At 47.0% G+C, this 16,067-nt stretch overlaps 1 protein-coding gene across 1 annotated transcript; it reads right to left on the reverse strand.

Annotated features, from left to right (window-relative positions):
• Nucleotides 1-11,350: 11,350 nt before the first annotated feature.
• On the reverse strand, nt 11,351-12,142 carry LOC124657443 (dehydration-responsive element-binding protein 1H-like). The gene has a single exon (XM_047195997.1). It carries the CDS (start codon nt 12,140-12,142, stop codon nt 11,351-11,353), a length of 792 nt encoding a protein of 263 aa, XP_047051953.1.
• Between the last annotated feature and the right edge of the window lie 3,925 nt (nt 12,143-16,067).

Genomic DNA, 16,067 nt, shown 5'->3' on the forward strand with positions numbered 1-16,067 from the left:
CAATAAAGTAAAAGATAGGCCCTTCGCAGAGGGAAGCGAGGATTAAATCATGTGCTAGAGCTTTTCAAGTTTTGAAATCATATAGAGAGCATAAAAGTAAAATTTTGAGAGGTGTTTGTTGTTGTCAACGAATGGTAATGGGTACTCTAACTACCTTATCAACCAGAGGAGAGGTTGCTACAGTAGTAAACAACTTCCAAGACTCAACAAAACAGTAGCAAAATAAACACATGGGTTATTGATACGTCTCAAACGTATCTATAATTTCTGATGTTCCATGCTTGTTTGATGACAATACCTACATGTTTTGTTCACACTTTATATCGTTTTGATGCGTTTTCCAGAACTAACCTATTGACGAGATGCCGAAGTGCCAATTCCTGTTCTCTGCTGTTTTTGGTTTCAGAAATCCTAGTAAGGAAATATTCTCGGAATCGGACGAAATCAACGCCCAGTACCCTATTTTCACCGGAAGCCTCCAGAACACCCGAGAGGGACCGGAGGGGGCCACAGGGGCCCCACACACTAAGGCGGCGCGGCACAGGGGGGCACGCCGGCCTGGTGTCTGGCCCCACCAGGGCCCCTCCGAGGCTCCCCTTTCGCCTATATAAGCTCCCTGACCTAAAACCCCGAGACGAATAAGCCACGGTACGAGAAAAGTTCCAGAGCCGCCGCCATCGCGAAGCCAAGATCTGGGGGACAGGAGTCTCGTTCCGGCACGCCGCCGGGACGGGGAAGTGCCCCCGGAAGGCTCCTCCATCGACACCACCGCCATCTTCATCACCGCTGATGTCTCCCATGAGGAGGGAGTAGTTCTCCATCGAGGCTCGGGGCTGTACCGGTAGCTATGTGGTTCATCTCTCTCCTATGTACTTCAATACAATAATCTCATGAGCTGCTTTACATGATTGAGATTCATATGATGATGCTTGTAATCTAGATGTCATTATGCTAGTCAAGTGGGTTTTACTTATGTGATCTCCGGAGACTCCTTGTCCCACGTGTGTAAAGGTGACAAGTGTGTGCACCGTGTGGGTCTCTTAGGCTATATTTCATAGAATACTTATTCACCGTTATGAATGGCATAGTGAAGTGCTTATTTATATCCCTTTATGATTGCAATGTGCTTTGTATCGCTACTAGTTATGTGCTACTCATGTGATGTTATTAAAGTAGTCTATTCCTCCTGCATGGTGTAATGGTGACAGTGTGTGCATCGTGTGGTTCTTGTCGTAGATTATGATCATAATATCTTGTAGGTTATGGAGTTGATTATCGCTATGATAGTATTGATGTGATTTATTCCCCCTTTCATAGTGTAATGGTGACAGTGTGTATGCTATGTTAGTACTCGGTCTATTTTGCAAAGATCTATTATGCTCTAAGGTTACTTAAACATGAATATCGAATGTTGTGGAGCTTGTTAACTCCGGCATTGAGGGTTCGTGTAATCCTACACAATTAGTGGTGTTCATTATCAAACAAGAGTATATGTAGCACAAATGAGAGAAGTTATTATTTATTATGCGATCAATGTTGAGAGTGTCCACTAGTGAAAGTATGATCCCTAGGCCTTGTTTCCAATACGCAAACAACGTTGATTTACCGTTCTATCTGCATGTTTACTTGCTGCCATATTTTATTCAGATTGCTATTACCACTCATATCCATCCATACTACTTGTATTTCACTATCTCTTCGCCGAACTAGTGCACCTATACATCTGACAAGTGTATTAGGTTTGTTGGGGACACAAGAGACTTCTTGCTTTGTGGTTGCAGGGTTGCTTGAGAGGGATATCTTTGACCTCTTCCTCCCTGAGTTCGATAAACCTTGGGTGATCCACTTAAGGGAAAACTTGCTGCTGTTCTACAAACCTCTGGCTCTTGGAGGCCCAACACTGTCTACAAGAATAGAAGCACCCGTAGACTTCAAGCTATTTTTCGGCGCCGTTGCCGGGAGGAAAGGAAAAGGTACTCACACTCCGGATCTCGGCTACTAAGCTATTTTCCGGCGCCGTTGTAAGTACTCAAAGCTATTTCCTTTAGATCCTGCAATTGCATCTTTTGGTTTCTTGTTTACACTAGTTAGGCATAATGGAAAGTAACAATGAGCTTCTTATTCTATTTCCTGAGTTAAGACATGGATTGTTTGTTGCGAAAATTAAAAAACCTATGGAATCTTATTTGCATGCTAGTAGCAATGATATTAGTATGAACGCTTTGAACACCATTGTTGTTAATGATATGGAAAATTCTAAGCTTGGGGAAGCTGGTTTTGATGAGCATGATATTTTTAGTCCCCCAAGCATTGAGGAGAAAATTTTCTTTGATGATACTTTGCCTCCTATTTATGATGATTATAATGATAGTGGTCTTTTGGTGCCGCCTACTATGGAGAGTAAATTTTATTATGATTATACTATGCCTCCTACACTTGATGAGAATAATAATGATAGCTACTTTATTGAATTTGCTCCCACTACAACTAATAAAATTGATTATGCTTATGTGGAGAGTAATAATTTTATGCATGAGACTCATGATAAGAATGCTTTATGTGATAGTTATATTGTTGAGTTTGCTCATGATGCTACTGAAAGTTATTATGAGAGAGGAAAATATGGTTGTAGAAATTTTCATGTTACTAAAACACCTCTCTATGTGCTGAAATTTTTGAAGCTACACTTGTTTTGTCTTCCTATGCTTGCCACTATACTCTTCATGAACTTGTTTATTTACAAGATTCCTATGCATAGGAAGCATGTTAGACTTAAATGTGTTTTGAATTTGCCTCTTGATGCTCTCTTTTTCTTCAAATACAATTTCTTGTGAGTGCATCATTAAAACTGCTGAGCCCATCTTAATGGCTATAAAGAAAGAACTTCTTGGGAGATAACCCATGTGTTTATTTTACTACAGCAATTTTTGTTTTGTTGATTCTTGGAAGTTGTTTACTACTGTAGCAACCTCTCCTTATCATGTTTTTGTGCCAAGTAAAGTCTCTATGTTAAAGTTGATGCTATATTTGGGATCGCTGCGCAGAAACAGCATTGCTGTCTGTCACGAATTTGAGCAGAAGTCTCTGTAAGAAAATAAAAAAAATCTGAAAATTTACGTGTGTGATCCTCAGATATGTACGCAACTTTCATTAGTTTTGAGTTTTTTCATTTGAGCAAGTTAAGTTCCCCTTCCAGATGCATCTTTACGGACTGTTCTGTTTTTGACAGATTCTGCCTTTTATTTCGCATTGCCGCTTTTGCTATGTTGAATGAGTTTCTTTGTTCCATTAACTTTCGGAAGCTTTGTGCAATGTCCAGTAAGTGATAAGAATGATTTTGTCACCTCTGAACATGTGAATTTTGATTATGCACTAACCCTCTAATGAGTTTGCTTGAAGTTTGGTGTGGCGAAGTTTTCAAGGGTCAAGAGAGGAGGATGATATATGATCAAGAAGAGTGAAAAGCCTAAGCTTGGGGATGCCCCGTGGTTCATCCCTGCATATTTCAAGAAGAATCAAGCGTCTAAGCTTGGGGATGCCCAAGGCATCCCTTCTTCATCAACTTATCAGGTTTCTTCTATTGAAACTATATTTTTATTCAGTCACATCTTATGTACTTTACTTGGAGCGTCTGTGTGATTTTATTTTCATTTTGTTATTTTCATTCTCTGAATAAGTTCATCCTTGTGTGGGAGAGAGACACGCTCTGCTGGTTCATATGAACACATGTGTTCTTAGCTTTTAATGTTCAAGGGCGAAAGTTGATCGCTTCACTTGTTGCTATTTGGTTGGAATGAGAAAATGCTTCATATGGTCTTGAATAATTTGATACTTGGCAACTGTTTTGAGCTCTCATATATCATGTTTAAGCTCTTGCATCATGTAGTTTAAACCTAGTAGTGGAGAACTACTGTAGAGCTTGTTGAAATTTGGTTTGCATGATTGGTCTCTCTAAGGTCTAGATATTTTCTTGTAAGAGTGTTTGAGCAACAAGGAAGACAATGTAGAGTTTTATAATGCTTGCAATATGTTCTTATGTAAGTTTTGCTGTACCGGTTCATACTTGTGTTTGCTTCAAACAACCTTGCTAGCCAAAGCCTTGTACTGAGAGGGAACACTTCTCGTGCATCCAAAACCTTGAGCCAAAACCTATGCCATTTGTGTCCACCATATCTACCTACTATGTGGTATTTCCTGCCATTCCAAGTAAATACTTCATGTGCTACCTTTAAACAATTCAAAAGTTATTATCTCTTATTTGTGTCAATGTTTTATAGCTCATGAGGAAGTATGTGGTGTTTTATCTTTCGATCTTGTCATTTACTTCTGACAGACTTTCACAATGGACTAGTGGCTTCATCCGCTTATCCAATAATTTTGCAAAAATAGCTGGCAATGAGGTTCCCAACCTCAATTAATTAACTTGCATTAATAATTCTCTTCACATGTTTTGCTCTGACTTATCAGTAAGCAACTTAAATTTGCAAATGGACACTCCTCCATGGTATGTGAATGTTGGAAGGCACCCGAGGATTCGGTTAGCCATGGCTTGTGTAAGCAAAAGGTTGGGGGGAGTGTCACCTAATAAATAAAACTAAAGTACATGTGTAAACAAAAGAGAAGAGGGATGATCTACCTTGCTCGGTAGAGATAATGTCCTTCATGGGAGCCGCTCTTGAAAGTCTCGGTTGATAAGGTAGTTAGAGTACCCATTACCATTCGTTGACAACAACAAACACCTCTCAAAATTTTACTTTTATGCTCTCTATATGATTTCAAAACTTGAAAAGCTCTAGCGCATGATTTAATCCCTGCTTCCCTCTGTGAAGGGCCTATCTTTTACTTTATTGTTGAGTCAGTTTACCCATTTCCTTCCATCTTAGAAGCAAACACTTGTGTCAACTGTGCATTGATTCTTACATACTTGCTTATTTGCATTCATCATATTACTCTATGTTGACAATTATCCATGAGATATGCATGTGAAAGTTGAAAGCAACTGCTGAAACTTATATCTTCCTTTGTGTTGCTTCGATGCCTTTACTTTGAATTTATTGCCTTATGAGTTAACTCTTATGCAAGACTTTTTGATGCTTGTCTTGAAAGTACTATTCATGAAAAGTTTTGCTATATGATTCATTTGTTTAGTCATCATTTTTGTTAGCAATCTTTTGCTTCAGATCACTCCATTCATGTCATATGCTTTACAATAATGTTGATCAAGAATATGATGGTAGCATGTCACCTCGGAAATTATTTGTGTTATCGTTTACCTACTCGAGGACGAGTAGGAACTAAGCTTAGGGGATGCTGATACGTCTCAAACGTATCTATAATTTCTGATGTTCCATGCTTGTTTTATGACAATACCTACATGTTTTGTTCACACTTTATATCGTTTTGATGCGTTTTCCGGAACTAACCTATTGACGAGATGCCGAAGTGCCAGTTCTCGTTTTCTCGCTGTTTTTGGTTTCGAAATCCTAGTAAGGAAATATTCTCGGAATCGGACGAAATCAACGCCCAGTACCCTATTTTCACCGGAAGCCTCCAGAACACCCGAGAGGGACCAGAGGGGGGCCACAGGGGTCCCACACACTAAGGCGGCGCGGCCTGAGGGGGGGCGCGCCGGCCTAGTGTCTGGCCCCACCAGGGCCCCTCCGAGGCTCCCCTTTCGCCTATATAAGCTCCCTGACCTAAAACCCCGAGACGAATAAGCCACGGTACGAGAAAAGTTCCAGAGCCGCCGCCATCGTGAAGCCAAGATCCGGGGACAGGAGTCTCTGTTCCGGCACGCCGCCGGACGGGGAAGTGCCCCCGAAGGCTCCTCCATCGACACCACCGCCATCTTCATCACCGCTGCTGTCTCCCATGAGGAGGGAGTAGTTCTCCATCGAGGCTCGGGGCTGTACCTGGTAGCTATGTGGTTCATCTCTCTCCTATGTACTTCAATACAATAATCTCATGAGCTGCTTTACATGATTGAGATTCATATGATGATGCTTGTAATCTAGATGTCATTATGCTAGTCAAGTGGGTTTTACTTATGTGATCTCCGGAGACTCCTTGTCCCACGTGTGTAAAGGTGACAGGTGTGTGCACCGTGTGGGTCTCTTAGGCTATATTTCACGGAATACTTATTCACTGTTATGAATGGCATAGTGAAGTGCTTATTTATATCCCTTTATGATTGCAATGTGCTTTGTATCGCTACTAGTTATGTGCTACTCATGTGATGTTATTAAAGTAGTCTATTCCTCCTGCATGGTGTAATGGTGACAGTGTGTGCATAGTGTGGTTCTTGTCGTAGATTATGATCATAATCTCTTGTAGGTTATGGAGTTGATTATCGCTATGATAGTATTGATGTGATTTATTCCCCCTTTCATAGTGTAATGGTGACAGTGTGTATGCTATGTTAGTACTCGGTCTATTTTGCAAAGATCTATTATGCTCTAAGGTTACTTAAACATGAATATCGAATGTTGTGGAGCTTGTTAACTCCGGCATTGAGGGTTCGTGTAATCCTACACAATTAGTGGTGTTCATTATCAAACAAGAGTATATGTAGCACAAATGAGAGAAGTTATTATTTATTATGCGATCAATGTTGAGAGTGTCCACTAGTGAAAGTATGATCCCTAGGCCTTGTTTCCAATACTGCAAACAACGTTGATTTACTGTTCTACTGCATGTTTACTTGCTGCCATATTTTATTCAGATTGCTATTACCACTCATATCCATCCATACTACTTGTATTTCACTATCTCTTCGCCGAACTAGTGCACCTATACATCTGACAAGTGTATTAGGTGTGTTGGGGACACAAGAGACTTCTTGCTTTGTGGTTGCAGGTTGCTTGAGAGGGATATCTTTGACCTCTTCCTCCCTGAGTTCGATAAACCTTGGGTGATCCACTTAAGGGAAAACTTGCTGTTGTTCTACAAACCTCTCGCTCTTGGAGGCCCAACACTGTCTACAAGAATAGAAGCACCCGTAGACATCGATTATCTCCCAAGAAGTTCTTTCTTTATAGCCATTAAGATGGGCTCAGTAATTTCAATGACACTCTCGCAAGAAATAAGATTTGAAGCAAAAGAGAACATCAAGAAGCAAATTCAAAACACATTTAAGCCTAACCCACTTCCTATGAAAAGGAATCTTGTACACAAATAAATTCATGAAGAACAAAGTGGCAAGCATAGAAAAGCAACACAAGCGCAATTTCAAGATTCTCAACATAAAGAGGGGAAACTTAATATTATTAAGATGCATATAACCATGTTTCCCTCTCTAATAATAACTTTCAGTAGCATCATGAACAAACTCAACAATATAACTACCACATAAAGCATTCTTGTCATGAGCCACATGCATAAAATTATTACTCTCCACATAAGCATAATCAATTTTATTATTTGTAGTGGGAGCAAATTCAACAAAGTAGCTATCATTATCATTCTCATCAAGTGTAGGAGGCATAGTATAATCATAATAAAATTTACTCTCCATAGTAGGCGGCACCAAAAGACCACTATCATTATAATCATCATAAATAGGAGGCAAAGTATCATCAAAGAAAATTTTCTCCTCAATGCTTGGGGGACTAAAAATGTCATGCTCATCAAAACCAGCTTCCCCAAGCTTAGAATTTTCCATATCATTAGCAACAATGGTGTTCAAAGCGTTCATACTAATATCATTGCGACTAGCATGCAAATAAGATTCCATAGGTTTTTTAATTTTCGCAGCAAACAATCCATGTCTTAACTCAGAAAATAGAATAAGAAGCTCACTGTTGCTTTCCATTATGCCTAACTAGTGTAAACAAGAAACCAAAAGATGCAATTGCAGGATCTAAAGGAAATAGCTTCGAGCACTTACAACGGCAACAGAAAATAACTTAGTTACCTGGGACCGGAGTATGAGGGCCTTTTACCTTTCCTCCCCGACAACGGCGCCAGAAAATAGCTTGATGTCTACTCACGCTTCTTTTCCTGTAGACAGTGTTGGGCCTCCAAGAGCAGAGGTTTGTAGAACAGCAGCAAGTTTTCCCTTAAGTGGATCACCCAAGGTTTAGGGAGGAAGAGGTCAAAGATATCCCTCTCAAGCAACCCTGCAATCACGATACAAGAAGTCTCTTGTGTCCCCAACACACCTAATACACTTGTCAGATGTATAGGTGCACTAGTTCGGCGAAGAGATAGTGAAATACAAGTTGTATGGATGTATATGAGTGGTAATAGTAATTTGAATAAAATATGGCAGCGAGTAAACATGCAACGTAACAGTAAATAAGCGGTGTTTGCGGTATTGGAAACAAGGCCTAGGGATCATACTTTCATTAGTGGACACTCTCAACATTGATCGCATAATAAATAATAACTTCTCTCATTTGTGCTACATACACTCTTTGTTGGATGATAAACACCATTCATTGTGTAGGGCTACAAGAGCACCTCAATGCCGGAGTTAACAAGCTCCACAACATTCGATGTTCATATTTAAATAACCTTAGAGCATAATAGATCTTTGCAAAATAAACCGAGTACTAACATAGCATACACACTATCACCATTACACTATGAAAGGGGGAATAGATCACATCAATACTATCATAGCGATAATCAACTCCATAACCTACAAGAGATTATGATCATAATCTACGACAAGAACCACACGATGCACACACTGTCACCATTACACCATGCAGGAGGAATAGACTACTTTAATAACATCACATGAGTAGCACATAGACTAGTAGCGATACAAAGCTCATCATATGGATCTCAATCATGTAAACAGCTCATGAGATCATTGTATTGAAGTATATAGGAGAGAGATTAACCACATAGCTACCGGTACAGCCCTTAGCCTTGATGGAGAACTACTCCCTCCTCATGGGAGACAGCACCGGTGATGAAGATGGCGGTGGTGTCGATGGAGGAGCCTTCCGTGGGCACTTCCCCGTCCCGGCGGCGTGCCGGAACGAGACTCCTGTCCCCCGGATCTTGGCTTCGCGATGGCGGCGGCTCCGGACCTTTTCTCGTACCGTGGCTTATTTGTATCGAAGATTTAGGTCACGAGGCTTTAAATAGGCGAAGAGGCGGAGTCGGAAGGGCTACGGGGGCCACACAATAGGCCGGCGCCCTCCTCGGCCGCGCCGCCTTAGTGTGTGGGGCCCCTGTGGCCCCCCTCTGGTCCCTCTCGGGTGTTCTGGAAGCTTCGTGGATTTCTAAGATGCTGGGCGTTGATTTCGTTCAATTCCGAGAATATTTCCTTACTAGGATTTCTGAAACCAAAAATAGCAGAAAATAGGAACTGGCACTTCGGCATCTCGTCAATAGGTTAGTTCCGGAAAACGCATCAAAAAGATATAAAGTGTGAACAAAACATGTAGGTATTGTCATAAAACAAGCATGGAACATCAGAAATTATAGATACGTTGGAGACGTATCAGCTTACAAGAGATATATATTGACTGTGGCAGCGATCTTACAAGCCTCTGACGACGGGACTTGCTCCGCTCGTCAGAAATTAATCTCCCTTTAATATGAGTTTGGATCACAACATAACATCATCCCCTCCACCCCTGGTCACCTCATCACCTGATAGTCTAGAGCCAATGCAGCCTACGATTCTGAGGACCAAGTCGCCTGATCCCCTGATCGTCGAGAGCAAGAGGTCGCCCAGATCATCCAGAGCCTTGGTTGGAGCTAAGAGGGTGCCTGCGCGGGGAGCGGCAGAGGCAGGTGAGAACGGTTGTGGGAACGTGCGGTGGCAGTAGCCGTTGATTACTGGATGTGCGATTAAGATAGATGTGCTTGGTTATTGCCTATTCTTTGAACACATATCTAATTTGCCCTCGAAACATGCTTTCGCACCACTTTATAAATAAAGGCAAACGGCCAAACCGATACAAAGTGATGATGAAATCCTCTTAAAAGCATATAATGGATAAAAAGAAAAACTAAAAGCACCGAGCTTGCCACCGAAGATGCCGTCTAGGCAAATCTTGTGAATCTTGGTGTCATGGTATTTGGTTGAGTTAAGTTAATATATGAAAATTGATTATTATTGAGAGGCTATAAACTTCAGAGTTAACATGAGAAAAGAACTTACATGCGGGACTCCTAGGAGAAACGATCGGGAAGAGGCCAAAAAAAAACCCATCTAGGGTTCTTTCCCTCGCCGGCGACGCTGTTGGTCCGCTCCGCCTCTAGTGGCCTTAGGACCTTGGAGGTGTGGCGGACCACGGCCTCTCGTCGGCGAGAGGGTTTTCGTTATTTGTTAGGTTATTATCAGTGTCTTCTTCGGGATGGTGAGGCGGCAGCACTATCTTGATGTCAGAATAAGGTCCTCCCCGCTCTATCCTCGCTCTGGTGGTGCGTCTAGCATTGGCGGAGGGCGCGTGGAGTCATGTGCCCGGCGGATCTCGCGGGATCCGATCGGTTTTCGTGTTCGTTGTGTGGTTTCAGGTCAGTCTCTTCCGATCTACAGTTGTCATCTTTGGCGACGGTTGTTGCTCTGGTGTGCTTGTCCTTTGGGACCTTAGTACGATGAGTTCCCGTCTGTCTACTACAACAAACTCTACTACGACAAGCTTTGCCCTGCTCCGGTGATGGAGGGGTGTGGACAGCGGCGCCCCTTCGGCTCGCGTCAGTGTTTGTAGTCGTCGCTAGGTGGTCGAAAGACCTATTTGTAATTTTTATTACTTTTAGATCAGTTTGTACTGCTATTGATGATTATTAATAAGTCGGTGGTTTTCGTAAAAAACATGAGAAAAGAACTTCCTTCATTTCACCGGATCAGAATTCTAACGCTTACATCAACAAATGCAACAGTGTTTACCTACTGCACTACACTACCAAACTAAATATCTAAGGTGGCATCTAAAAAAATCTAAAAAAAAAGTGACCCACTATATCTAGGCATCTTGCCCTGGTGGCCATAGGATTCAGGAAGGCGCCGCCAAAGAGCGAGGCACGTCAGATCGCCGCGTCACTTCGCGTGGCTACCAGGACTCTGAGGGAAACCGGGAAAAGACCTCCGATGGGTTGTCGCCTTCTTGGACACATCTTCTGGAATCTGGATTAGATTGCTTGGACAATCTTTTTTTAATTACCCTTTTCTGACGCAATCTTTTTGCGATCTGTCTGAAAAATCTGAAACCGATTGACAGCGAGCAGCAGCGTCCTTCCTCTCGTGTTTCTTCTCCTTGTTGGTGTCATGTAATTTGACGAGTTCAGTTCAGATTTCCACAGATTTTGCTATGCTGGCTGGAAGCAGGAGCAGGCTCAGTTCGTTCCATGTGGTTTCACGGAGCAGGGTCCGCCGGGTGTTTCAGTTTCAGGTGTAGCTCCAGAGCGCGGCGTAATCAGCTCCGCTGTCCTCCCAGCACACCTCGGTGAATTCTGCCGCCGGCGGCGGCTCTAGGAGCATCCCCTCCGCGAGGTCTGCGTAGTACGATCCGAGGTCCATCTCCCCGGACATGCCGAGCTCAAAGTCGAACATGTCATTTCCCATGCCAAGTGCTGCAGCTGCCGGCACCTCGAATAATCCATCCAGCTCAGAAGACAGGGACGTGGCCGACGAGCCGGCGTCGTCCGCGGACGAGGATTCCGACGCGCTGGAGGCGTCGGCCTCGTAAATGGGGACGGTCGCGACGCAATCGGCGGCCTCCCGGCGCTGGAGGTCCGCGACGGCGGCGAGCGCCGCGCGCCGGACGTCGGCGAGGTCGGCGAGCGCCGCGCGCCGGACGTCGGCGAGGTCGGCGAGCGCGGACGGGACGGCGAGCAGCCACGCGGAGTCCGCGAAGTTGAGGCGCGCGGCGGAGGCGGAGGCGGAGACAGGGCGGCCGCCGAGCAGCGCGAGCATGCCGGCGTCGTGCGCGCGCGCGGCGGCCTCGGCCGTGGCGTGCGTGCCGAGCCAGAGCCGCTCGCCGCGCTTGCCGCCGGGGACGCGCACCTCGCAGACCCACCGGCCGGCGCTGCCGCGGCGCCGCACGCCGCGGTACACCGGGTGCCGCGTCTCCTTGAACTTGGTGCGCCCCGCGGGACGCTTGGGCGGCGGCTGCACCCTCAGCGCCGGCGAGTGCTCCTGCGACGACGTTGAAGAGGAAGATGAGCCGCTCATGTCCATCGCTGGCTGCCGATCGAACACTAGCTGGGTATGGTTGGGATGTGGAGTGTGACTGAGGGTCTGAGGTTGCCGGCGATGTTGATGAGGTCGAGCTCGGAGTGCTGGGTAACTCATTGCTGTGAGAGGTGTGCGGTCTTATATAGTTTGTCCCTCACGCGCTCAAAATATACGTGGCGGCGGGCGGCGGCGCGTTTCCGGTGAGGAGCTGACGCGTGGCATTTTTTGCAGCGTTAAGCAAAGCAGCCCATGGAGGCCCAAATGAATTGACCCATATTCTATTTCGAGACGCTCTGCGCTGTAAAGCCACGTACACGACAGGATTTCTGTTCGCTTTTGTGATCTTGTGATATCTGTACATGTAAACTAAGAGCATCCCCACTCGTTGGCGCTCCCCACGCCCAAATCCGGCGAATTTTTCGTCTGGATTGGAGGAAGATTTGGCGTGGGGAGTATTAGTTTCCCAGCCGCGTGCCCAGGCGAAGTCGACGAGGCGAATTTGAAAAACGGAAACTTGACAAACTACGGCTAAAAACGGGTGAATATAGACTAAATTTAATGATATTTATCATATAACGGGCGGAGTTCATACATAGAGGCCGAACTCGACTATATTTCGAATTCGGCTAGGGGAATTCAAATGCTAATTCTAAAACACGGCGATCTACATGCCTAAATGGCGGTAGAACACCGTGTAGTCGCCGTCGTCGCCGTCGGAGCCGTCGTCCTTCGGGCTGCGCGGCCCGGCCGCCGCCGCCCGGCCGGCGTCTCCCCACCACCCCGGGGATGGCTTGTGCATGTCGTCGTCGTCGGAGGACTCGAGGTCGACGACGGGGACAGCGACGCCGGAAGGAGGTGTCGCGGGACGGCGGAAGCGCGCGGCATCGTCGTTGGCGGTTGTGGCACCGCGGGCGGCGCGGGCGGCGCGTTGGTGTGCGGCGGCCAGGTCCAGCAGCCGCCGCTGCTGCTCCGCCTCCCCGCCGCTCCCGGGCCGCGCCGGCCCATTCCGAGGCGGCGTCGTCCTCGCGCTTCTCCTCCTCCAAGTCCTTCGGCCGACCCGGCGATCGCCTCCGCCAGCGCGGCTTCCTCCGCGCGCTTCGCCTCCTCCTCGGCGAGCTGGAGTGCGGCGGCCTCTTTCTTCGTCCTCTTCCGGCCGCTCTGCGGCGCGGAAGGCTGGTCGCGGATGACGAGGGCGCCGCTGCTGCGCCCTCTGGTCGGCGGCGGAGACGCCGGCTCCCTCTTCACGCGCGCCGGCGTCGAAGGCGACGTCGCCTCCTCCCTCTTCACCGGCGCAGGAAGTATGAGTTCCACGCCGTGTAGTTGTCGGGGTGGTGGCGTGGTTCGGCGCGCTCCTCATCCGTCATCTTCATCCGCGCCTCCTCGATCTCTATGTCGAGGAGGTTGCCCCGAGGCGGCGGCGGATTGGCACGCCGCCACGGCTCGCCCGCCACCCACCGCCGGGCGGCCTCGTGTCCGGCGGGCAGGGGTACCCCGCCCGGTGGAGGAGGTGCCCCTCCCACGCGTGGAGCGAGCGGCGGGGAAGCCATTGTTGGCTGCGCCGTCGTCGTCGGAGAATGCCATCTTCGGAGAGCGGGGGAGAGTGGACGGAGACTAGAGGGAGACCGGAGGGAGAGTGGATCACGGGGTACCCCGGCGGCGAGCGGAGCGGCGTATATAGGTGCGGCCGGCACGGGGGATTAATGCGGCGTGGAGTGCGACGCGTCCGCGGCGAGCTGACCGGCGGCAGCCTTTGACCGCGTGGAGTGCGCGCGGAAGACGATGCGTGCGCGGAAGACGACGACATTAACTCGCCGCGTGGACGGCGAATGCAGATCGGCGGCAGGCTTTTACAGCGCGCGGAAGACGATGCGATGAGGACGACGATCGGTATCTCTCGCCGACAAGTTGGGGCCACCAGACGCGCGGGAAGTTTCCTCGGTATTTCCCGCGCTTCGTTTCGTCCGGAGTCCCCGAGCGCTCCCCGGGGGCCGGGATGGCGTGGGATCGCCGGATGAAACTAGGCCCAATTCCGGACGAAAACGAGGAACCGGGGGCGCGACTGGGCCGATTTACGCCGTCCGGATGTAAAAAACGCTCGCCGGGGGCCTGTTCGGGGGGACGAGTGGAGATGCTCTAAAATCTCGTAGTCTAGGTGTCCCCTCTCCCTTTCTTCTTCTCCACCGTCTTCGGAGTGCCGCCTTCAACAGAGCAGCTCACAAAGACACCAGAGCACTGAATTTGTATTTCGAAGGAAGTTCTGAATATCTGGTGAAGAGATTTGTATTTTGTTTCGACAAAGGAAATATGTTAATATCACGAAGATACCAACTACATGCAACCTATGCATCAAAGCATTGTCCTGATTGCAATATGGATACACACGGCAAAAAAAAAAAACACAAAAGAATAGTTTCGCTATAGAGAACTATTCCTTGTAACAACGGACCAAACATCACCAAGACATCACAAGAAAAACTGTCTTCTCCAAAAGTGACGCTTTCAGGAAGAGAACATTGCAGAATCACCGTTATCGCCGTGATCATAGATAGATCACATTTTTTTTAGCCAGGAGAAAATCAACGCTCACAAAACAATGCCTTCAATAAGGACATTGTCTTGGCAACAGATCGCGAAGTTTCGCATCACTCTCCCTGTAACCTTACGGTCCAATAAGAGATGGTTGCACGCGACCGAATCCGATCCGATCCAGCAATCTCCAGGTACATCGCCCAATGGACTTGGCATTGGAGCATCCTGAACTCGACACTCCAATCTGATCAATGAATACATGCATCAAGTAGATATTCATCATGCCCCGCCATGGGATGGATCCTAGAACCAAACCCCCTTTATTCGAAACCAGGCCGACAGCCCCCACGGCACCGGCCATCACCCGGCTACCAGACCCAATTATTTGTACCATGGGGGGGGGGGGGCATGGTACAGAGATGCATTATCTGTAGCATGGAGGGGTGACACGCTAAAGGTATAGGTGTGTACCTATAGCGTGGGGTGGCGCGCTACAGGTACATATTACCACTGGCGTGATATTTGTATCGTGGGGAGGGCACACTACTAACCCCTAAAGTGGCACGATCATATGAGCATTTTTCATAGTAGTGAGAAGAAAACAGAGATTTAAAATCTGCAAGAGAATTCGTTCGGATGTTGTCTTAATATTTCATCATTACCATGTATGCTGTTTTTGCTCAGTTTTCGGATTCTCCAAGATTAAGATCTCTGCTAGTCAACGTTTTCAAAAACATGGACGCCACCACCACCTGCCCACATCAAGGCAAAGATCAATGCAACTAGAAGCCAAGTCCCTAGTAACAAGGGGACACAATGAGACATCAAATCGATGCCATGTTGGCCACAGCACACGCTTAATAATGGAGGAGGAGAGGAGACGCTAGCTGAGTTAGCGCGTCACTGTGCATCGATCATTCACCGCGTGAGAGTAGGGCGGCTGCTTCCTCCACCACCACACGCTCGCGCACTGGACCAGCGAAGCGACGGCAGGGCACGCTTGCCACTAGCGCGATTTTGACAGGAACACTGAGCTACCGCGTGAGAGCTCTGCGGCTGCTTCCTCCACAACCACTCAAGCGCCCACTGGACGAGCGAAGCGACGGCAGGCACGCACGCTACGCTTGCGTTACGACAATGTTGACAGCAACAAGATTCAGTGCTCCAGTTGCCATTTCTAGACTACTTGGATGTGGTAGCTGGGGCGCGCACCCGCCTGGGCCACATGTTCTACTGATACTGGATGATGACAAGTTGATGACGACAGTTACCCTTGGTCTTCCTGTTCGTCTCACCACACGTGAACATAGTATCTTCTTTCAGCAGGACGCCTGGAAGACTGCAACCATCATTTTCAACCAAAAGCGATGCCTCTCCATGTAGTAATGTAGTATTGCGT

Source organism: Lolium rigidum, chromosome 5 (genome assembly GCF_022539505.1).
Source record: "Lolium rigidum isolate FL_2022 chromosome 5, APGP_CSIRO_Lrig_0.1, whole genome shotgun sequence".
Taxonomy (NCBI): Eukaryota; Viridiplantae; Streptophyta; class Magnoliopsida; order Poales; family Poaceae; genus Lolium; species Lolium rigidum.

What these genes read in the sequence shown, in the direction of transcription:
- LOC124657443 (XM_047195997.1), bottom strand. Translation starts at nt 12,142, where the DNA reads ATGGACATGAGCGGCTCATCTTCCTCTTCAACGTCGTCGCAGGAGCAC.